The following is a 22,700-nucleotide window of genomic DNA, read 5'->3' as shown; positions in this document are numbered from 1 at the left end:
TGGGGATAAGGTGAATGCTGTATTAACAGAAAATACCTGAGCAGTGTGCTGTGATGAGGCAATCTTAAAAAAACTAAAGTCTAAACCCTTCCCTCGGGGCTCACTTTCAGAGCCCGTAGCTACCAAGCAGCAGCCTGCCCTCTGCTTCCCACCAGACCGAAGGGAAACCGCTTGAATCGTCGCCTCACTTTTCACTCTTTTTTTCCCCCCTGGTTCCGATGCTGCCGGGGTCCCGCTCCGGCGGGGCCGCAGGGACCGGGCCCGCAGGTGCTGAGGCGGCCGCGTTGCCGCCCGAACCCTTCGCGCGCCGCGGGGCGGGGATGCCGCTCGCGCTCCGAGGCCGCGCGCAGCTGCTTCCGGCGGAGGGGGAGGGGGGAGGAGCCGCGCGGGCTCTGAACCCGCGAGTGCCGCTTCCCGCGCGCGCGGGTTCCCCCCCCCCTCCCCTCCTCCCCCCGCTCCGTTCCCCTCCCTCCCCCCCCCGCCAAGATGGAGGTCTGGAGAGGAGGTGAGGGAGCGGCGGCTCGGGCCGGGGCTGGGGCTGGGGACGGAGCCGCCAGCAGCACCTCGCTCGGGCCTTTCCTTCCCTGGGGCCTTTCCCTCCCTCGGGCCTTTCCCTCCCTTCTCCTTGAGCTGGGGGGGCGGAGAGCGAGGGAGCGAGGAGCCCTCCCCCCCACCACCTTTCCCCGCGGCCGCTCTCGGTGATGGGGAAGTGGCCGCCGCTTCCCTTTCGCCAAACTCCGCTGCAGCCCCCAGGATTCTGTCCGCTGCCCCCAGCCCCGCTCTCAGACACCCGGCCCGGCGGGGAGGGCAGGGGGTTCCCCTGGGGTCTCTTCCTGCTGCCCGGGAGGGAGGAAGCGGGGGGTGGTGGGGGATAGCGGGGAGGCTCCTGAGGTAAAATACGGAGGATGGTTAAGGGGGGGGGGGAAGCATTGGGAGAGGCGCTTGGAGAAATCCTGGGGGGCCACGGGAAAGGTGTCCGCCGCCCCCTTCCCGTCCACACAGACTTCTGGCGGTGCGGGCCCGAGGTGAACCCCTCCGGCACCGGCCCTTCCCCGGCCGAGGGGCTGAGGAGAGCCGGGGCGGGAGGGAAGGAGGGGGGGGTTCTGCGGGCTGGCGGCGGGGCCGAGGCGGGAGATCCCCGCATCGCCCCGGTCGGCAGCGGTGGGAGGGAGGTTCGGGCTGCGCGGCTCCTGCTCTGCACCTTGTCCCGTCCCCATCTCCCCGCTCCCGCCGTGTTTCCCGGGCTCTGGCGGGGAGCTGGCCCTCTCGCCGTCCCGTTCAGCCCAGCGTCGCGTCCCTTTAAATCCTCCTCGCTGACAGGGCACCCGCGAGCCTTCTGGAAGAGCCACTGTGGATCTTTCCTTTTCCAGTCACCCTGCCTGCATCGCAAGTGCTCGATTCCACTTGACTACCTACAGATATTTGGCGGTCTTATTAAAGAATGGAGGCTTCACTGTCGCCGTAGCTCAGTTATGGGGTGATTTAGTTGGAGGGAAATTACTCAATTCTTAGCGTGGCTTTCACCTGTGGAAGCCTCTCTGCCGTCCAAAGTGTTTGTTGTTTTTTATAAACGTATGTGCAGTGCAGAATAAAGGTTCAGGAAGGGAACGTGTTTCACTTAACCTGTGAGTGAGGGGTTGAGTTTGACTCTGTGAGACACTGCAGAGGAAGAGACCAGTGGACTGCTATCAGAAATGATAATGTGGGGACTCTGGGATAAGGCGTAATGACGTCAATTTAGCTGAGACATTAAATAGGATTCTTTACCAATTTTCTTATTGTAGCTTGGTATGTGCCATGTCTAGCTTCACTTGAGACCCTCCAAGAATTATGTAGGAAGGAAAATCTCAGATGTAAATCCATTGGAATCACCAACAGGAGTCTAAAGAGATATGAGGTGGAATATTTGTGTGACTACAAGGTAGAAGAGGTAAGAGAAACACAGACCAATTTGATCGCTCTTTCAGCTGAAATTTGGAAGTGAGCCAAAGGTAGTTATGCTCATAATATAAAGTAGCAGGCTGTGACGACAAAGCTCTTGTTGTCATCTAATGAAGTTTTTTTTAAATTTTGAACTGTAAACAGCAGTATAAATGGTGCTTTCAGTATGCTGGAGGAAGGTCCTTCTCTGAAATACAGAGGTAACAGAGTATGAAATGTTTCACCTTTGCGTATCTAGAAGTAAAGCAAAACGCTGATGCTTGTAGGTTGTAGCTTGGTATGTATTATGCTTATCTTTTATTTGCAGATAACAGTGTATTTCTCTCTTGACTGTTGTAGTCTGTTTAATGAGGGGTGAGGGCCATGTGCTGCAACTGGATTCCTGTGGCTTGATCAGGCCAGTGAAATTCAGTCTCAGGATTTGGCCTTGTTACAGTTATTTGTCCTTTTAAAAATAAGTCCAAAATGTATGCTTCTTGATTATAAATATAAAATAACATTTGTTTAATTGATTACTCCTTTGGGAGGGTGGTTAATATGACAAATAGTGTTTTTTAGAGATTTTTAGAAGTTTAGAATTCTTTTTTTAGCTCTGTATGTGGTACAGCTACGTTCTGCTTGTGCATGAGTCATGCAGCTAGTTAGTTTAATTTGATAACAGCCTTAACAAACTAGCCTCCTCCAGGTATAACATTAGCCATCAGAGTTCCTCCCAGCTGTTTATTTCTTTTCCCCTGGATATTATATGTAAAGTATCCAAAGTTGTGCTGTAAGTTAATTTTCAAACGGAAAACTTGAGTTTCCTCTTTCTCCCCAATTCTAATTGTTATGAGGACATCAAGACCTTCTGCTCTATATGGCGTTTCTTAACTCCAGAGCTCTTTTGTGTTTGCCTGTGCACTCTGTGATGCTGGATTTCAGCAGGATTAAATGTGGCTAAATCTGTATCTGTTTCTGTATTTCAAGGGCACAGAATACTATCTTGTGAAATGGAAAGGATGGCCAGAATCTTCAAACACTTGGGAACCTCAGAAAAATCTGAAATGCCCAGTGCTTCTTCAAAACTTTCTTACTGACAAGAATGAATACTTATCTCGAGTGAGAGAAGGCAAAGCACTGAAAGTGAGAAACCATGTTAAAGCTTTGAAACCAGCAGTTGCAGATTACATTGTGAAGAAAGCAAAGCAAAGAATAGCTCTTCAGAGATGGAAAGAAGAACTCAACAGGAAAAAGAATCACAAAGCAATGATTCTGGTAGAAAACACTGTGGATCTTGAAGGCCCTCCTATAGATTTTTACTACATTAATGAGTATAAACCTGCTCCAGGAATAAATGTACTAAATGGAATAACAACTGGCTGTGAATGTGCTGACTGCCCTGCTGAGAAGTGCTGTCCAAAGGAGGCTGGCTTTATTTTGGCTTATAATAAAAGAAAGAAGTTGAAAATCCAGCCAGGCTTGCCCATCTATGAATGCAATTCATTTTGTAGGTGTGGGCCTGACTGCCTCAATAGGATAGTCCAGAAAGGCACACCATATTCTCTGTGCATCTTCAGAACCAACAATGGCCGTGGCTGGGGAGTAAAAACTCTCCAGAAAATTAAAACCAACAGTTTTGTGATGGAGTATGTTGGAGAGGTATGTATTTATCTTATGTAGATGAATTAGTAACAGCAAAGGAAATGTTGAGGAAAATATGGATGAGTGGTCTTTCAACATTTAACACTTCTTGACTTGTACTATATAGTAGGCAATTCTACTTTTAAGTGGAAAAAAAAAATTACATTGTCCACAATGTCCTCTATTCCAAATCAGCTGTAAAAGGTTGAATATAAAGATACTGCTTATCCTGTGTGTCACTAAAGAATTACTTGATAATATGTCCTAATAGTGTTTCTAGAGGCAAATCCTTCTTTTATTGCAGTTGTATTCTTTATTCTTCCCTGGTACTATATTTCTTGCCCTTCTCAGGCAGAGTTGTTAGCAAACTCTCCACCCAGTTTCATCAGTCCCTTTCTGTCTTGTCTGAGCTGTTAAGGTAGTATTTCCAAACATATTTATTACTCTTTTTTAACATCAAGAATAAACATTATCTGTTTACTCGTGTGTCATTTCAAAGAGGACTTGCATGCTATGAAATGCAGGCCTTGAGTTAGTCTTTAAGTTTTATGTTGCCCTGTGTTTATCTGGCTCAGCCTCAGCTCTGTTTCAGGGCTCTTTACACCAGTAGCTCTTGGTTGCCTTGCTCATCCAGTCTGTTGGATTTCTGCCACAAATCTGCCTTGCCACCAGGTTGACTCAAAATAATTCCTTCTGTCCATTCAAACAAATGTTTATGGTCCTTACTGTATTTTCTCCATCCTTCCTCAAATCTTCTAACTTCTTGTGTACATACCTTTCAGTCTTCTAACTTCTCATGTTCATACCTTTCATGTAGATATACAAGAGGTCAGTAACTCAATATATCTGTTGTGGGGTTAATGCAGAAGATCATTGTGATTTTTTTTGCTTCAAGGAAAGGCTGTTTTTATACCTCTCACCTGAATCTACTTGCTCCCTCCTGCTGATTAAGTTCTTAAATGTGATCTGTCAGAAAGATTTTAGGGATTGGTTTTTTTTTGTCCAATTCCACTCCGTTTCCTATCAGTCTTGCTGCCAAATTGTGACTGCTGAGTCAGCACAACAGAGTACATTTAACTTAAGGGGCTGCAGATGAAATTGGGTAAGCTGTTCATTGATTCTGTCAAAAGTGACTGTAGTTTTTCCCTTGGGGATTTTCTGGGTTTCTGTCTTCTTTTCACACATGCTAGCCTAATTGCATAGGTTCAGCCTTGTGAAGTGATGTATCTGTCTATGTTGTCATGAAGAGGTTCTCTTATCACTGTCAAAATTAGCAGGAAGAGATTAGCAGGAGGAGCTGAACACTGCACTGTAAATGTTACTGGGTTGTAAAGACCTATTGGTCTCCCTCTGTGTAAAGGGAGAAAGTTGAAACTTGGTTTAACATGAAATAAACAAAGCTTTCTGTGTCTAATGAAAAAATCATTTGTATAGAAACTTTAAATAGGAACTTTAAATAGAAACAGTTGACTGTATCTGTCATCATCTTTACTCTCAATAGAAGGTGCTGATTAATTTTTTTTCCCTGAGGTAAGGTAGTGCTGTGCTTCAGCTGTAGACAAGTTACATCCAGAGAAGCCTTAGTCAGTATCTAATTAGTTTAGCTCTGTGTATATATTCTTTTTTCATTAGAGATGGAATGCTGTGTTTGAAATGGACATCAAAAGTGAATGTGGTATTTTTTACTAAGTGTTGTCTTTTTTCCTAAATTGGTTGTGATTTTTCTTTTAATTTAGTTAATAATATGATGCAGGTTTCTTTTTCCCTTTTTTTTTTTTTTAGGTGATTACAAGCGAGGAAGCAGAGAGACGAGGCCAGCTCTATGACAACCAGGGAAATACATACTTATTTGATTTGGACTATGACTCAGATGAATTTACAGTAGATGCAGCTCGATATGGAAATGTGTCCCACTTTGTTAATCACAGCGTAAGACCTTGTTCTGTATACTAAGAGTTTGGAGAATTATGCTAACTGTGCCAGAAATATCTTCTCTGACTGTAAATATTTTTCCCCCCATTCAGTTTTTCTGGAGCAGTTTGTTTCATGCCAGTGCTGCCCAGTCAGTTAGGTGACACAACAGATAGAATGGAATACTCAGTCTTACCTGGACTAACTACAAGAATCTGGGAGTGAGATGCAGCCTGAAGCTGGCATCTGGTAGGACTGGGGTTGTCACTGAATCTGAGGGTTCCAGACAACCCAAACAGGGTGGTTTGGGTGTGGTTTTTTTGGGCAACTAAAAGGCTTAATTTGAGAGAAGTGCTTCAAGTTACAATTTACAATTAGTAAAGAGAGAACGACTTTAGGAATTGTTGCATTATTTAGTAGCAAGACAGGACTGGGAGGTTATGCCCAGTGTCATCCTTCAAACATTGGTAGAGGGCAAAATGAAAATTCCTGTGGGGTTTTTTTTTTTGTATATCCCCTGCAAAAGACTTTTTCTCTCCTGTTAACAAATCTAAACTTGCCAAAGAACTGAAAAGTAAATCTTAAACAGGAAGTTTTTGTAGTGCTTTATTTCCTGTTCAACTGAAGTGTCTAAAGCAAGACGGCTGAGCTGCATTTGTAAAGATTCCTGAACTAAAATTATTATTTCTTGTAATGCAATCTTTGTGAGTTATGAAATGTTCTACTATTACAGTAAATCCAGGTCTTCAGATTTGAGAGCTGCTGCTGATTGTATTTCATGCAGGCTTGACAGGGAGTGTAAAGAACAGTTTTAGAAAAGCCAATTGCTCTTCACTTTTGGAAATGGGACTGAAATATTGTCACTCTTCCCTGTAAACTTAAATGGCTGACTTCACTTCTGATTCCTTAACATGAGATATGTTTTACTGTTAAAGAGCAAAAAAGCATGCAGAATTTCTTAGTGTCCTAGACCCTCCTGCCACCCAGTCCCTAGCAGGTAATTCATAAGCCAAGCATGTTTAACAAATGAAAATATAAATGTATTCATAGTATGAAAATATTTCTGGCCTAGAATCCGTGCTTTAACCTCAATACAGAATAATGTGTGTGGCTTGAAACTCTAGGTTGTTTTCTTATTTCATCTCAGTTTTCATTCTCTTTGAGGGTTTTGTAGGTAAATCTTAACCTCTTAATGTAGCTTTGATTTGTCATTTTTTTTGCTGTCATCTTTTGAAAGTAGTATAATTCTTTAACAGACTGTTCCATAGTAGCTCAATCTGCATACTATGTAAAGGTTGTCTCCTCAAAAAGACTCTGAGGTAGGAGTCTCCTCATATAATGCTATTTCAAGAAGGTAATTTTTTGATTTCAGAAGATAACTTGGTTTCATGACTATTGTCACTGAGAGAAGAACAAGTTCTTCCTTTTCTCTGAGCTTGGTTTACTTAAACACTTCAGTGAAACTTTGTGCATTTTTCCTAACAGCAACTGCATTAATTTTTGCCTTGCAGTGTGATCCAAATCTTCAAGTCTTCAACGTGTTCATCGATAACCTCGACTTGCGTCTTCCTCGAATAGCACTGTTCTCTACACGAACCATCAAGGCTGGAGAAGAGCTGACCTTTGACTACCAGATGAAAGGTCTGCAGATTTTAATGCAGTTGTTGCAGGAGGTTTGGGGCACCGGTGGGTTTTGCCTGACTGATGATAGCATGTCAGGTCAGACACTGCATCTGACACCTCTGTGGGTTCTAGAACAGGCGTTGCTGATGGACATGCAGAGCAGACAAATTGCTCCCAGAAGCTTCTGCCTGCAGCTTTTGTGTGTGACCTCCTTCAGCACTCCCAGCTCACAGCAAGGGGGTGTGGTTTGAATGTGTGGCAGGGCAAAGGAATGGTCAGGCTACTGTTAAAAAAACCTTTCCTTTATTCAAACCAGCATTGCAGGTAAACTGCTCTCTAAGTAATCTGCTTGTAATAGTTATAAAGGCAGTTGAAACAGCTGAGTGGTGTAAGGCACCCTAGATTGGTCTTTGGATTCTGGTGTCTGTAGCCTCTGTTATGAATGTAGGTTCTATGGTACAGATACTTAGGATGGAAGAAGGGTGGTCCAAAGATTTTTACAGTGAGAACAATCATTCACAGGAACAGCCTTTTCAGGAACATGGTGGAGTCCCCATCATTGGAGCTTTTCAAGATGCAAGTAGACAGAGTGCTAGATTATATCCTCTGGGCTCCCTTTCCCATGAAAGGTTGGACCAGATGATCCTTTGAGGTCTCTTCCAACAGGGGCTGTTTGATTCTTTGTTAACTGATCAGTTGATAGACTGATTATTGAGCAGGCCAAGTTGGATGGGGCTTTGAGCAACCTGGTCTAGTGGAAGATGACCCTGCCTTTGGTAGGGGCATTGGACCAGATGATCTTTAAAGGTTCCTTCAACTCAAGCCTTCTACACCATCATTTTTATCCAATACATAAAAAAAAATTCTTTGGGAGGTTTGCTGGCAGGAGTGTTGTGGATGTCAAACTTTGCCTGCAAACTATTTATCCACAACAGCATTGTATTATTAGCTCTGCTATTTAGTTTTCAGAGAAGCATCTCTATACTGCAGACCTGTACCTCATTCTTGTAGCAGTTCTCTTTAAGTACTGACAAATTTGAATCCTTAAAGCTCCTTTTTTTTTTTTTTCTTGTTTTTGACTTTTTTTGTGGTGGCTGTAACACTGGCATTTGGGGCAGGCTGCAGTCTTCACTGACCAGGGGTATGGATACAGAGCAGAGGATACAGGACTGGAGTCTGTTGAGTTTTGATGTGTATGCCAGGTGGTGGGTGTGTAGCTGTAACATGAGTGTCAGGAGAATTTGCTATAGCTTCATACATAATTCTTTTAAGAATCAGGGTGGTAGGAGGCTTTTGAAGCCCTCTGAGTACCTAGAGCAGTTTCAGTCTGACTTTTAAAATTTCTTTGTCTTTCTTTGCGTCACAGGTTCAATAGATCTGACTTCAGACTCTGCTGATGGTCTTAGTCCATCCAAAAAGAGGATCAGAACTGTCTGTAAATGTGGAGCTGTGTGTTGCAGAGGTTATCTCAACTGAGTCTAAGTGTCCAAAATCACAAATACTTCGTTCTCTTTTAAATGTGTTTTAAGAAGACTCTTCTTTCAGGCATATATTCAAGTATTCTTGCATCTAATGTAAATAAATAATAAAAACAAGGCATTGCATTAGTAATCAAAATGGCACTGGCCAAAGAAGGGAGGTGTAGTGTTTCAGGCAAATACTTAACTGATTATGGGGATTAAAAATTGATTTTTTAGAACTGTTATTTAGGAAGCAGTAAAGCTAAGAAAACTCTCTAAAATGTACTTTGGTTTGAATATTTGAGTGTGAGCTTACAGCTGTTGGCCTTCTGAACTGATTTTAGTGGGATAAAGTGTTATATATTTTCTACACCTTGAAAAGCCCGGAGGCATTTGGTACATCATAGCTGACAGCTTTTTTTCCTTTTTGTTGTATAAAAAAAAAAGCACCAAGAGATTAGCAATAACATTTATGGCACTGGGGTGAAGGATTAAGGACAGCCATCAGACTGCATCTAAATGAAGGTTCACAGGAACAGAAATTGTAAGATCTCCATTCAACTCCACGTGAGTTAAGCATTTGGTTTTAGCAGATTACAGGTGTAAGATCAAGGTCTCAAGTATTTTCAGCTGATGTTATATTATTTAGAAGTTTTACATAAAGAGGTTTTTTTCAATTGTTGTGATTATTGGTTAGCATGCTATAGAAGGTCTGCAGTTCTACAGAGAATTGGTACATCCAGGGTTATCAGCAGTAACACACACTGTTTGCTTTCATTGCAGAGATTTGGCAGGAACTGCCAAGATGAGTTACTGCCTGCAGTTTGGAAATAACAAGAGAATAGGGAGAACAGCCCATTGTCTAACAAAGGTGTGATGCATTATGGAGATATGCTTAACTTGTCTGCTAGGTGCAGAAGTACCCTGGGAATTGATTTGTATTCACAAGTATTTTTGATTAGGTTTTTACATACTGTGACTTTTTTTAACTAGTGACAGACTTTCAAGATACTAGGCCTGTTTTTTCTTGTTGCAAAAATGTTAACTTCAGTGAAGTTAGACTAGAGGTGAGTTCACCTATTTGCTGTAGACCTTTGTAAGAAGTTTTTGAATGTAAAGGCTGAGAAACACACTGTTCTTCAGCTGCTTGAGTCTTCTTTTTTTTTTTTTTTTCCTGATCATCTGAAAGTTGTGTCAGTCAGTTCATAATGTTTGCTAAGTTCTGCTTGGCTTCAGAAACACTGAAGAGCAGTTGAGGTAGGTTAAGAGTAGAGTTACAGCCAGGGTCCATGCTCCAGGGATGATTTAAATGCTTTATTCTCATGGATTAAAAGCTTGTAAAACTGGCATATTGCTTACAAATAATGTAAATGTTGATAGGGTGAGGCAGAATATTGTTGCTCTCTAAATGGATGCTCCATAAATGGATGCTAGCTATGTATCATAGGTCAGCTAGTTACCTTTATAAGGTGCACAGCTGTTGGCTCAGGTGAATGAAGTCAAGTACCCAGCATATAACCGTTTACTTAATTTGTTAGAAAATGCCTTAAAATATCATGGTGATTACTAGCACTCCAAAAAAGAGTGTTTCAAAGGATAATACAAGTTGTTGTGATGTTCACTAAGAAGCACAGTTGCATTTGCACTGAAGATCAGTCTGTTTGGCAGAAAGTGACATTTTTATATGCTACAAGCCAAAATTGGTTTCACGGTGTGGGCCACTGAAAGTGCTTTGTAAGTTTTGTAATCTACAAGATGAAGAGATACAGGTGGAAATAGATACTTTATCTTGTTTAATGAATAGGAGAAAGTTTGCTTAGATTCAAAAGTATTTGAGATTACCAGGCTCACCTGTACCCACGCACTTGGACAAATGCTGAATCTAGAGGATTTCTACTGTGTCGTATCTCTTAATGATTTTTTTTTTGTTTGTTTGGGTTTTTTTTTGTTTGTTTTTGTTTTAATATAAAGTTGAAGTGGATCGTGGAGCTTTAATGTTAGCAAACTCTAAATGACTGTACACCATTTGGAGTCACTAGAGCTTTCTTTTGCATGTAGCCCAATTCAGTGATGCATTCCATGTGGATGGAATCTGCAGTCTCCAGCTCCTTAATCCACTGCAGTCTGCAGCCTCCCCTGTCAGTACAGAGGGGCTGCAGAGAGTCCTTTCCAAATCAGTTTCTCTGGCCTCTCCTGTGCAAGATGACACAGGACTGGTTAGAGATCCTTTTTGTCTATCTTTGCCCATGCCCAGTTTGATTTAAAAATTGCTAGTAAAAGCATTTTAAAATAAAAGTCTTGCTAGTCTGCCTTTTTTTTCAGGGCAGTATAGGTTACCACCAGCACTGGAATAACACTGCTGTTCTTTAAGGATATGTGTGTTACCTCTTGTGTGATTAATAAAGGACCATTAATTTTCATTCTGGGAGGTAACAGTATTTTGTATTTATTCCAAGTAAACCCATGCATCCACTTTCCAATTTAAAGTCTTCAGCAGTATTTTTAATTTACATATTCACAGTGCATTTGCATTGTAGTCAGTGAATTAGATTCCAGGGACACTGTCATTTTAAAACTCCTTTTACTGTTTCTAATGTGTTTGGAGTGAATGTTGCCAAATTGGACAAGGAGAAAAAGTTATTTTCAATTTCTTAAAGAGCCTAATCCAGCCTAGCTGTTGCCTTTGTTTTGCTTTGTGGTCTCTTAGCATCATCATGGCTACCAGCTCAGTGTTGTACATGCACTTCTTGGAGACTGGTAACCCATGATCCATTCTTTAGCTCTTCTGGGGTTTTTTTTTTGCATTGAATTTTTTTTTTTCTTTTTTTTTTCTTTTTCTTTTTTTTTTTTTTTTTTTTTTTTGGTAGCAAAACTAAAGTTGCAAGATCACCTATAAAAAAAAGTCTTATTTATTTAATCTCAAATTTAAGTCAACCTTCCGGTTATTTCTAATGTATGTTTTAGGACTGTATACATTAGAATATGCAGTTTGTAAGCTCAGGAACATTTTCTTTTCATAAAGTGTGATCTCTAGTGTTGCTATCTTCCTAAAGTTTTTGATAAAATAAATTAAATTTAGTTTTTCTCTTGTTGTTGTCATTCTTAAAATGAAAAAAAATAAAAATTCAGCCTGTCCAAATTAGATGGAGCAGTAGAATTTGCTTTAAGACTGCAACCTTTTAATTCCTGCCCCGTACCCAAACTTCCTAGCCCTATTCTGACTGGAGTAAGCAATCACGAGGAAGTAATCTGTTTCCTCTTCAGTTTATGGCTGATAAGAAGTGGTGTAAATTTATACTGTCAGCTTGCCTAAAGCAGTCTGGGTTCCTGTCTATTTCAACACTAAGTGCAGCCCTGAAGTTACACACAGAGTACAGTTAAGCAACAAGCCAACAGAAGAAATTCTGTTCTGGATAACTTTATTTGCAGAGGTAGTTACAAAAAAGTTTCATTCACTCAAGCCCACAAAAATAACAACCAAAACCAGTTGACAGACCAGGTTGGGAAATAGTACTGACCAGTCCCAGGATAGTGAAGTCCATGGACTTGAGTATCTTTAAAACTGTAGATAGGTAACAGTGATTTTTCTTCTTTTAATTCCCCCTGCTCTTTCCCCACCACTGTTCCCCACAGCAGAACACTGGCTACAACATTCACAGAGCACTGAAGATGGCAGAAAGACTGAAGATGTTCTTGGAGGGGAGCACTGTCATGTTAAAAATCTGTTTAATTCTTTGGGACTTAACACCACATAGATGGGAGACCCTAAGGACTTTTAGATGACTTCTGCTGTTCAGGCATGTTTGAAGACACTGCAGTTTAACAAATACCTGAATTACAGTTGTAATGTAAAGGCTAAGAATTTTGGCAAACAGTTATGATGGCAGATGTGTGTGAAAGATCTATTGTCATGATTTTAAAGAAGAAATCTAAACATATCTGAACTTGCAGGGGAGGTAAAATTTGGTACTACAAGAGCTTTGATAAACAACCTGTCCAGGATAACAGGTCAGCTTCTGGTCCTGTGTGCAGCCTACTGCTGGTGGCTTTGGAACCACATGCCACAGGCTTTTATTTTCAAGTTGTTCTGAAAAACAATTCAGACCAAACCAAAATGTAGAGCAGCTGGTGACAAGCAGTTTTGAAATGAGATTTAAACCATTAACAACTGTATTTCCAGGAGCTAAATCTGGATGACAGAGCTTGCTCAGTGAGACTGCTTGAAAAGAACAACTTTTTTTTTTTAAAAAAAAAGCTCTCAGTAATTCTGTAATCTGTTCTGCAGTTGTTTTTAAAAATAACTGCAGTGAAAACTCAACATTAAGTTGAAAATGCAACTACTGCATTGTTTCCACAGTCAGGCTTGCCCACTAAAGCATGTCTGAAGTGCTTCATCTATACTTATTTTGAATGCCTCCAGGGACAGCAACTCCACCACCTCCCTGGGCAGCCTGTTCCAGCACCTGACTACTCAGTAAAGAAATTCTTCCTAATACCAAGCCTAAGCCTCCCCTAGTGCACCTTCAGGCCATTTCCTCTAGGCCTGTTACTACTCACTTGGGAGAAGGGGCCAACATCCACCTTGCTACAACCTCCTGTTGTAGTGAAAGCGTACAGGTTGCAGTGTACAACCTCCTGTCACTTGGAGACAGAGATAAGGTCTCCCATCAGCCTCCTCCAAACTGAACATTCCCAGTTCTCTCAGTCTCTCCTCACAGGACTTGTTCTCCAGTCTCTTCACCAGCTTGGTTGCCTTTCTCTGAACTCACTCCAGCACCTCAATGTCTTTCCTGTAGTGAGGGGGACAGAACTGAACATGGTACTCAAGGTGCAGCCTCACCAGAGTACAGAAACACAATCACCTTCTGCCAGCCACACTACTCCTGATGCAGGCCAGGATGCTGTTGGCCTTCTTGGCCACCTGAGCACACTGCTGGCTCCTATTCAGCCCCGTGTCCACCAGGCAGCTTTATAGCCCCTTTCCCAAGCTTGTAGCACTGCATGAGGTTTCTGTGACTGAAATGCAGGAGGTGGCACCTTGTTAAACCTCATACAACTTCCCATCAATCAACCTGCCCAGATCCCTCTGCAGGCTGCTAAACCCAAGAGAGCCTCCAATAGCCACATCTCACACCAGTCCTCAGTTTTGGAAGACAAAGTGAGGCACCTCCTCTGGCAGGCTCATCAGCTGTGTCAGGAACATCCTAGGCTATCTGCCCTTGGATATGTTACATTTCCAGCAGACAGGGCACCACCACCAGCACAAGGAGTAGTGATTGTGAGACTCTGCCAGCCACTTATAAAATGCTTTGGGCTGCCTCCTTGTCCCAACTGGGAGGTCTGAAACAGACACCTAACAGGACATCCACCTCATGTGCTGCCTACCCCCTCATCCTTATGCATAAACTCACTATCATCAAGCTCTAAACAATTAACACTCCCTAGCATACAGAGCCACCCCAGCACCTCTCCTTCCTTGTCTATCCTTTCTGGAGAGTTTATAGCCATCCATTCCAGTCATCCCACCATGTTTCTGTGATGGTGACCACATCAGAGCTGTCCTGCCATACAATGGCTTCATGTGTCCTTTCCTGTTGCTTTCAGCATTCCCTGTCACTGAGGAAAACACCCACCTGAGCTCCTGATCCCTCCACCATTCTGCTCAGCACTCTGAAATCCCTTTTTATTGTCTTGGGACTTCTATTTCATCACTGCTGACCTGCAAGACCAGTAATTGGTAATAATCAGGTCAGACCAGAGCTGGCAGCCTCCTTGTAAGATTTCTGTCCCTAGCCCCAGGGAGACACCAGACTTCCCTGTGGGATGGGTTTGGCTAGCACACTGTCCCCTCTATTTTCCTTAGAAGGGGCTGTGCTCTGCTGGTTACCTAATGTGTGGGGCAGGCTGCCTCAGAGCTCGCTGGCTGGGGCTTTATCAACATCCCCATTTGCCAGGTCCTCCAGTTCCAGTGCCCCATACCTATTGTGCAGGGGCAACACGCAAGGGGGATGGGGCCGGGCAGGGACCTCTTTCCCTTCACTCCCACCTTTTCGGGCTCCTCCTTCTCCCCGGTGACCGGAGGGCAGGGGGTCCCCTGATTCTTGGGCAGCCTCCACCCACCCACTGCCTTGGCCTCAAGGCCGATAGGCCGCGAATCCACCGATCTCTCACGTTCCCGGATACTTCTCAACCTCTCCACCTTCTCTCCCAGTCCCACCACCAGGCTGAGCACACCATTCCCCTGGTGGCACAGGAGTTGTCACTGCCCCCCTCTGCTACGAGCGACAGGCCCAGACATACCGGGCCGTCACCTCAACAGCTCTGTGCTTACGGGGCAGCTCCACATTCTTTTGGGCGGTGGTTTTGGGCCACCATGGCTGAGTTTTCTTATGGGAAGAGGATGACTTCACCTGACATCGCCTCTTGGCACCGCCAGAACCCACCCACGACCCAAACCCCGCAGCCCGCCCAGAACCCGCTCACCGGGTCCGCTCCTTGCAAGCCGCGGGCGGGGCCGTTGCTCCGGCAACGCCCAAATCTCGCCCGCAGCTCTCGCGAGAGCTGCTGCCTCCCGGCGCCTCCCTGCCAGAGGGAAACGGCGAGGCGGGAAACCGAGCGCTCGCCTCAGCTCCAGGCTGCGGCTCCACCAGTGACAAGTGACGTGGTGCTCCACCCCACAGTTAAAAACCTTGGTACTCTGTTAAAACCTGATTCAGAGAAACATTGTACCCTTGATTTTGCCTGGTTTGTTTTTTTATCTACTTACAGCTCTGGAGAACGGAGCCTCGGGAGGCAGAAGGCTTTTACAGCACCCCTGTTTCAGGAGGATTTGTCAGAGACAGACTATGGAAGAGATCATCTTCATGACGTTCTTCCTCTTCAGTATTTCACAGAAAGAACAACAGTTAGGCAGGCTGCAAATGCACCTATTACTGTCCCTGGCAGTAAGGTATTGCTGAAAAAACCTGCATGAATTAGCATAATATGATAAAAATATCAGATAGTAATTGGCACTAATAGGAAAAAAAACAATTCATGGTTTAATAAACAAATGTCAGTATTTGTTACTGTGACATCAGTTTCACCCATCTTCAGGAGACTTTCTCTCCCTGAGGATGCTCTCACCTGCTGCCAGCTTCTGGTACAAGCAGTGCAATTTATCTGGCTGAGGTGCTTCAGCACCAGGAGTCAAGGGAATTTCAAAGTCAGAGGAGCTCTGAGATTCTCTCCTCAGTTCTAGATCAGGAGTCTCAGAGTTGTTACTTATCTCCACCTGCCCATCTGGAACATCAGCAGTGCCAGCTTCTGCATCTTTCTCACCGTCTTTGCTTTTCAAGTCACAGGCAACATCGTAGGCACAAAATCCATTTTGACCCAGTGGCTTCCACATCTTGCTGTCAGGTTGACTGTCTTTGGCAGTGTCCTGCAGTACAGAAACAACTGTTCTGCTCCCACCCTTGCTGAAGCAGCTCAAGTCCAGGGCATTTCTCTCTTGGGAGGTAATGAGTACTGTGTCCATTTGGCTATCCCAGCCCTGGCTCCCCTGCTCCGAGATGTGTGTGGACTGAGAGGAATTTTGGGAGGAGATGTGTGTCGAGTCACTTACTCCATCTGAATCACTGAAGAGTGACTGGGACCCACCAGCATCTGCTGAAGATGGGAAGTTCTCCTCATTTTCAGAGCTTTCATCTAGTTTGTTACACTTAAAAAATGCATCCCAGCAAGGGATGTCATCATGAGACACCTGCTGGTCACTAGCTACTCCATTGAAGTTAGATGTGGAAGATGCATCTAGCTTAGGGGAAAGAACTTGAACTGTATTTTGTTCAGATTCTTCTTCTTCTTCATCATCTTCATCATCATCATCATCATTTGACTCCTCACAGTCCATGAAATCTACATTGAGGGAGGTGTAAGTTGTGGTTGCTTTGTAATTTTCTGTGCTCTCATTAATGTTTCCTTCAGCATTTTCAGACTGTCCTGTGCTGGAGGGCCTGCTCTCTTCTATCTGATGTTTTGGAATCTTGGGCCTAGAAGAAGTTAAGTCTGTATCAAAGAGATCATCTTCATCTGTCGAGAGAAGAGCATTAAAAAAAAACAACAATCAAAACATACACTTAGAAAAGTTCAGATCTCTGATAAAACTGCTGAGAGCAGAGTTTTAGTAAAGATTAATTTAGGAGGAAGAGAAGAAATTCTTTCACCTAGATGGAAACTTATTAGGACATTATGAACAGCATTTGCCTTGTCCTGCATGGTGGCTCACAAGGAAAGCTGCTGGTTGCTATCCCCCACCTAAGCTGCAGCAGATCAGATGTAGCCCTGGCAGAGACAATTATTCAGACCTCTAAATGTGTTTTGCCAGGACTGCATCACCCTCACCTACTTGCCACTTCAAAATAGCCATATGGGATGCAGCAGGCCCAAAGTTGTCTTCTGGGTCCCAAGCAGCTTTCCAGAGGCTATGTACAGCCTCTATTTGCCATCATAAGTTCAAAAAGCCACTGGGTGCTAAAAAGCCAGCAGTGCATGATAAGAGGAGCAGTTTCACTAATGCAGCACTCTGTCCCCAACAACATTAGGGGTGATAAAAGTTCAGTTAGAAGGAGAGAAACAGCTTTATCAGGGGTGCTCTAGGACTCTGGGATGGAACTGTTCCAGAAACTTAAAGGGCTGTTACAATATATTTAATGCTTACGATGACAAACAAGTAAAATTTTACAGTTAGTCCTCTCTCACCCTCCTAAAATATAAGTTCACTTATTTTTTTTTTAACTGTTGCCTTGAACACAGGCAGACTATGGTGAACACCATGGCTTTTGGCACCTCTGCTTGGTCTCAGATTTTCATTTCAGGCACAGCAGCACCAGCAGAACCTTTACCTGTATCAGATAAATCTCTCTTGTGGACTCTCTTCAGTGTTCCTAAGGGCTTGTACCTGGGTTCCACCTTCCCCCTGTATGACCTGCATAATGGCTTTAATCTGGGGTGAATGAGAAAAGCAACTGATATTTAGAACAGATATGATATGGTATTATGAACAGATCACCTCTATTCACCAGCCACTTGTCACTTACATTTCCACAACTTTGTCTTCTGTCCCACCCAAGGGCAGTACATTGGGATACACATTCACAGGACAGATATGGCTCAGAAAATCTTTAATCTAAATGGAATAAAAGAAGAAGCAGTTGAACAAGTGACATCAACACTTAATAATTTCACTTTGTGGCAGCACGGATCAAAGCACACCCACAAGAAGGACTTCCAGATGTCTCATGCAAAAGACCAGGATGACCCACGAACCAAAGTCTAAGAACAAAGTTTTGAAAACAGGTGTCAAAGGATGCTGAGAACTCTGCCTCACATAACCACCTCACAGCAATTAACTGCTACAAAGGCCATCACTAGCTCTGAAAGCAAATGCTAGACAGACCTGTTCTAGAAGATGTGATCCAGTGCTTCACTGCCCTTACTGCTAAGGAGCTTTTTCAGACTTGCATTTTTCTTACTTGACTTCAAGTTGTGCAGAGTTCCTTTCCTCAAAGACTGTTCCTAAAGCCTCCCTTCAGTCCACTATAAAAGCCCCATTATCACAAAACACATAATTTTTCCAAGCCTTCCTCTGTTGACTTCTAGATGCTCTCCAAACAGTAATTTCTTGAAGAATTGTGTCGTTTGGGGCACTCCACTCCAGTGGAGGCTTTATCAGTGCTCAAAACCACTTCCAAGTTTGCAGATTACTCTCCTATCTATCCAGACCAATATTTTTGCATGTGAAGGTAAAGTCTGTTACAATGCACCACCCCTCGTATTCTGCCAGCAAAGCTGCCACATTGTTTGTATTACACTAGCACCTCCATTGAAAATTCTGCATGGCACAACAAATTAAAACTTAACCAGGATTTTAAAAGTAGGGCTGTCTTCCTAGAGCTCTGAATAATCTCCATTTTGTATGTGCAAGAATTTGTGACAGGTTGATTGTTAGCACTGATCCAGCTTCAGTAGAGTTTCTTCAGAGAAAAGTATTTTAAGAACTGGATCAATTCATATTAAATGAGAGTGTAATTCTGGAGAGAATGCTGCTGTAGCAAATTTCCTTTTAGTCTTTAGTACAGAAAGAGGAATGACAGTGGTGGCTACAATGTGAGAAAATTCTGTTTAAAAGTGTGAGCAGGGAAAAGCAGGCAAACCCACCCAAAATGAGTCACAGCGGATAAACAGTGTATTGAAAAGCAAAATGTCAAACATTGCATAGTTACACAGTGATCTAAAATACACGAGCAGTCAAAATAATTGTAGCAGTGACCAATACTTCCAGAACAGAGAGAAAAAAACAGGCTTGTAATCCTGCCCTACATAAACAAGCTCCTCTGCAGCTGTATTAAGACAAATTTCTCTGAGTTCAGCATCCAGAATTTCCCATCCCCTTGTGTCTTATTACTGAAAAGATTTTTTTTATTGTGACATGTCATGTCATGTCATCCACCCCAACATAATCCAAACTCCTTATTTTTTTTTTAAATCAATGTACACTCAGCACTACAAGTATACAAACCTCACTGAATGAAGAGTGGAAAGAGAAACAAGCTCTGTATGTACTCTCCCCAGTCCTAAAAAAAGAAGTTCAAAAATTAGATAATTGCTCCTCATCCTTCCAGTCAAAGCAAGCATAACCTACTTAAAAATTCCACTTTGAGATTCAGGCAATATACACACCTAAACAACAGGTTTCTGCATAGCCCAAATGCTCACCTCACTATTACATTGGTTTTCTTGCTCCTTTCTCTAAACCACATAGTGGAGGGTTTGATGCTGATTATGTGCAAGGGAGTTCCATTTTGGCAAGTCATCCCACAGGGCAGTCTGTTCCCTCTAAAACATTCATCATCCTGTCAAATGCAATATTAATTTAAGTGTAATCCTGACCTTTTTTCCCCCCCCAGAAATTCAGCAACATAAAGTATCTAATCAGACCAGATCTTCATTTATCATTTCCAACTCTTAAGAAACGCTCTTAGCTGTTGCATCTTGCTTCCATAATGCAGCTGACAAAGCAAATAAATCACAGAGACCAGTGCCCCACTGTCCATCTCCAGTTCTACCAGGAGCTTTCAGACTGACAGATATCCTGGAAAGGGAAGGCCATACACATGGAAAGGGAAGGCCATACACATGGAAAGGGAAGGCCATACACATGGAAAGGGAAGGCCATACACATGGTGCACATGCATACACATGGCTATAGGAGACACTGGTAAGAGCTACTTTTGACATATTTAAATCCACTGATCTAATCCACTGCTTGTCTTACTTCATTTAAAAATACAATTTTCAAGTTTCAAGCTACCATTTGTCCTCATTAGCACCAGAGGACAAAAGCATCATAGCATTCTATGAGGAAATTACTAGGTGGATAGATGATGGAAGAGCGGTAGATGTGGTTTATCTTGATTTCAGTAAAGCATTTGACACCGTCTCTCACAGCATCCTTGTAGATAAGTTGATCAAGTATGGGTTTGGTGATCAGGTAGTGAGGTGGATCAGGAACTGGTTGAAAGGAAGGAGTCAGAGAGTTGTAGTCAATGGGGCAGAATCTGGTTGGAGGTGTGTGACTAGTGGAGTCCCTCAGGGGTCGGTACTGGGACCGGTGTTGTTCAATATCTTCATCAACGACTTGGATGAGGGTATAGAATGTACCCTCAGCAAGTTTGCTGATGACACTAAGCTGGGAGGAGTGGCTGACACACCAGAAGGCTGTGCTGCCATTCAGAGAGACTTAGACAGGCTGGAGAGTTGGGCAGGGAGAAACATGATGAAATTCAACAAGGGGAAGTGTAGAGTTTTGCATTTGGGGAAGAACAACACGATGTCCCAGTATAGGTTGGGGGCTGAGCTGCTGGAGAGCAGTGTAGGTGAAAGAGACCTGGGGGTCCTGATAGACAAGAAGATGACCATGAGCCAGCAATGTGCCCTTGTGGCCAAGAAGGCCAATGGCATCCTGGGGTGCATTAGAAAGGGTGTGGTTAGTAGGTCAAGAGAAGTTCTCCTCCCCCTCTATTCTGCATTGGTGAGGCCACACCTGGAGTATTGTGTCCAGTTCTGGGCCCCTCAGTTCAAGAAGGACAGGGAAGTGCTTGAAAGAGTCCAGTGCAGAGCTACTAAGATGATTAAGGGAGTGGAACATCTCCCTTATGAGGAAAGGCTGAGGGAGCTGGGTCTCTTTAGTTTGGAGAAAAGGAGACTGAGAGGTGACCTCATCAATGTTTTCAAATATGTAAGGGGTGAGTGTCAGGGAGATGGAGTTAGGCTTTTCTCAGTGATGACCAGTGATAGGACAAGGGGTAATGGGTGTAAATTGGAGCATAGGAGGTTCAAGTTGAATATCAGAAAAAATTTTTTTACTGTAAGGGTGACGGAGCCCTGGAACAGGCTGCCCAGGGGGGTTGTGGAGTCTCCTTCACTGGAGACATTCAAAACCCGCCTGGACACGTTCCTATGCGATGTACTCTAGGGGGCCCTGCTCTGGCAGGGGGGGTTGGACTAGATGATCTTTCGAGGTCCCTTCCAACCTCTAGGATTCTGTGATTCTATAACCAGACTTTCATAGGAGGGGCAGCAGGTGCCTGTGAAATGATACCCACCCGAGGATGTCGGCAGGCATGGAGCTGAGTGTCTCGGTCTGTAGTGATATGGTAGAGGATTTCTGGCATGTTTCTAAACATATCAAGTTTGTTTACATGCACCTGGAGAAAAGCAGAGTTTACTCTTAGTTAGCTCAATGTTTATAAAATGACAGCTGGAGCAACTATACAGATGTGGTTCTGCTCTCAACAAATGCTGGTAGTCATTTAAACTATTAAATTACCACACACCTGTAATGCTCAAATGGGGAAGTGTTGGCCAAAAGCAAGTTGGATGTCTAGAAAAAGCAGAACATACCTCCTATGCTGTGGAGGGATGAATATTCAAAGAAAATCAATATATCTGCTAACTATTAATGTTTTTTGTAAATGAGAAGGCTTTTATCATTAATGAGAGAAAAGGGAGAAAGATGGGGAATTTAAAACTAGGGATTAATTTCTCCCTGGAAAGCCCAGATGTTCAAGACAAAAATCAATTAGTTAATTTATTCTGGGCATAACTTTTTAAACTAAAGTTAATCAAAGGATATACTTCCTTCACATACAGCACTCCCCTGAACAGTGATTTCCAGCAAGATAACTGGCCACAATCACTCCTGAGCATCTGCTCTAAAGGAGCAATTACAGAAAAATTACCTTGATTCCAAGTTCCTCACTGAGGTTTATGAATAAATATTCATATCCATAAGCAGCTTTGCAATTCAGCCACACCACATGATAACGACTCAGCGAGGTCCAGCTCCGTGCCAACCCTAATATCCCCTTTAAACATTCCTCCTGAAAAGTTTAGACAACATTGTGAATCATCTCTGAAGATACTTGCAAATGGCAAAATTTATCTAACAAAGGAGTGGTTAATTAATTAGTGGTTTTGGGAGTTGCCCTCTCACAGCTTACTTAGGCTTACCCGGCTTGGTATATGATAATATCTGGGATCACAAAAAGTGGTGTCCAGATACACACTCTGGATGTCTTTTACTCTGAAAGAGAAATGTGATACCAGAGTGAGCAGTTCCTCGTGGTACTGAGACATATCACTTCCTCTCTCTTCAAAAGTAGGCAATTCTTCCTCTTTCTTACAAAGAGCAAGTCAAAACGGGTTTGTAACTGCCTGACTGAAAATATATTTAATCCAGAATGAAAAATGAGGAAAAAAGAGTACATTAGTTCTGAATTGTCCACACCTGGATGATCTTTCATTCTTTCTAAACCTCATGATTAGCTGAATCCTCACCTTGTCCCTGAATGCAAAAGCTTCATTCTGGCTGCTTCTCCCTTTGCAAGCCTAAAATCCCCTGTATACAGCACAGTCCCATTTTCACCTTCAAACAAAAACCTACAAAGAGAAACAACTTTGGTCAAACTCAACAACACAAAGCATTAAATGTCAGATGTCACTATGTTATTTTGCTTACAGCAGTCTATGTCACAAATGTATGATGTAATAGAAATATTTGGCTTAATTTAGTCCTGTAATAATGTCAGATAAACCAAATAATTC

The 22,700-nt window shown here is 43.1% G+C and overlaps 2 protein-coding genes across 4 annotated transcripts in view; one reads left to right on the top strand and one right to left on the bottom strand.

The window, feature by feature from the left end:
• The first annotated feature begins 364 nt into the window (after positions 1–364).
• On the top strand, positions 365–11,640 carry SUV39H2 (SUV39H2 histone lysine methyltransferase). The gene is made up of 6 exons (XM_071734074.1): positions 365–505; positions 1,785–1,930; positions 2,908–3,579; positions 5,344–5,490; positions 6,984–7,113; positions 8,462–11,640. The coding sequence occupies exons 1-6, from the start codon at positions 487–489 to the stop codon at positions 8,569–8,571; spliced, it is 1,224 nt and encodes a 407-aa protein (XP_071590175.1). The 5' UTR covers positions 365–486; the 3' UTR covers positions 8,572–11,640.
• A 3,354-nt stretch (positions 11,641–14,994) lies between these two features.
• The window catches only part of DCLRE1C (DNA cross-link repair 1C), a 13,711-nt gene continuing 6,005 nt past the window's right edge, over positions 14,995–22,700 (bottom strand). For all 3 annotated transcript variants that reach the window (XM_071734067.1, XM_071734068.1, XM_071734069.1), the window contains 9 exons: positions 22,434–22,535; positions 22,107–22,179; positions 21,836–21,976; positions 21,200–21,301; positions 19,311–19,447; positions 19,114–19,168; positions 17,633–17,721; positions 17,438–17,538; positions 14,995–16,625 (listed from right to left, as the gene is read on the bottom strand). In XM_071734067.1, coding sequence (XP_071590168.1) covers positions 15,637–16,625; positions 17,438–17,538; positions 17,633–17,721; positions 19,114–19,168; positions 19,311–19,447; positions 21,200–21,301; positions 21,836–21,976; positions 22,107–22,179; positions 22,434–22,535 — 1,789 coding nt within the window. In that variant the 3' untranslated portion in view covers positions 14,995–15,636. The remainder of the gene's footprint in view (positions 16,626–17,437; positions 17,539–17,632; positions 17,722–19,113; positions 19,169–19,310; positions 19,448–21,199; positions 21,302–21,835; positions 21,977–22,106; positions 22,180–22,433; positions 22,536–22,700) is intronic.

Source organism: Heliangelus exortis, chromosome 1 (genome assembly GCF_036169615.1).
Source record: "Heliangelus exortis chromosome 1, bHelExo1.hap1, whole genome shotgun sequence".
NCBI lineage: Eukaryota > Metazoa > Chordata > Aves > Apodiformes > Trochilidae > Heliangelus > Heliangelus exortis.
This window is presented reverse-complemented; position numbering and strand designations above follow the sequence as displayed.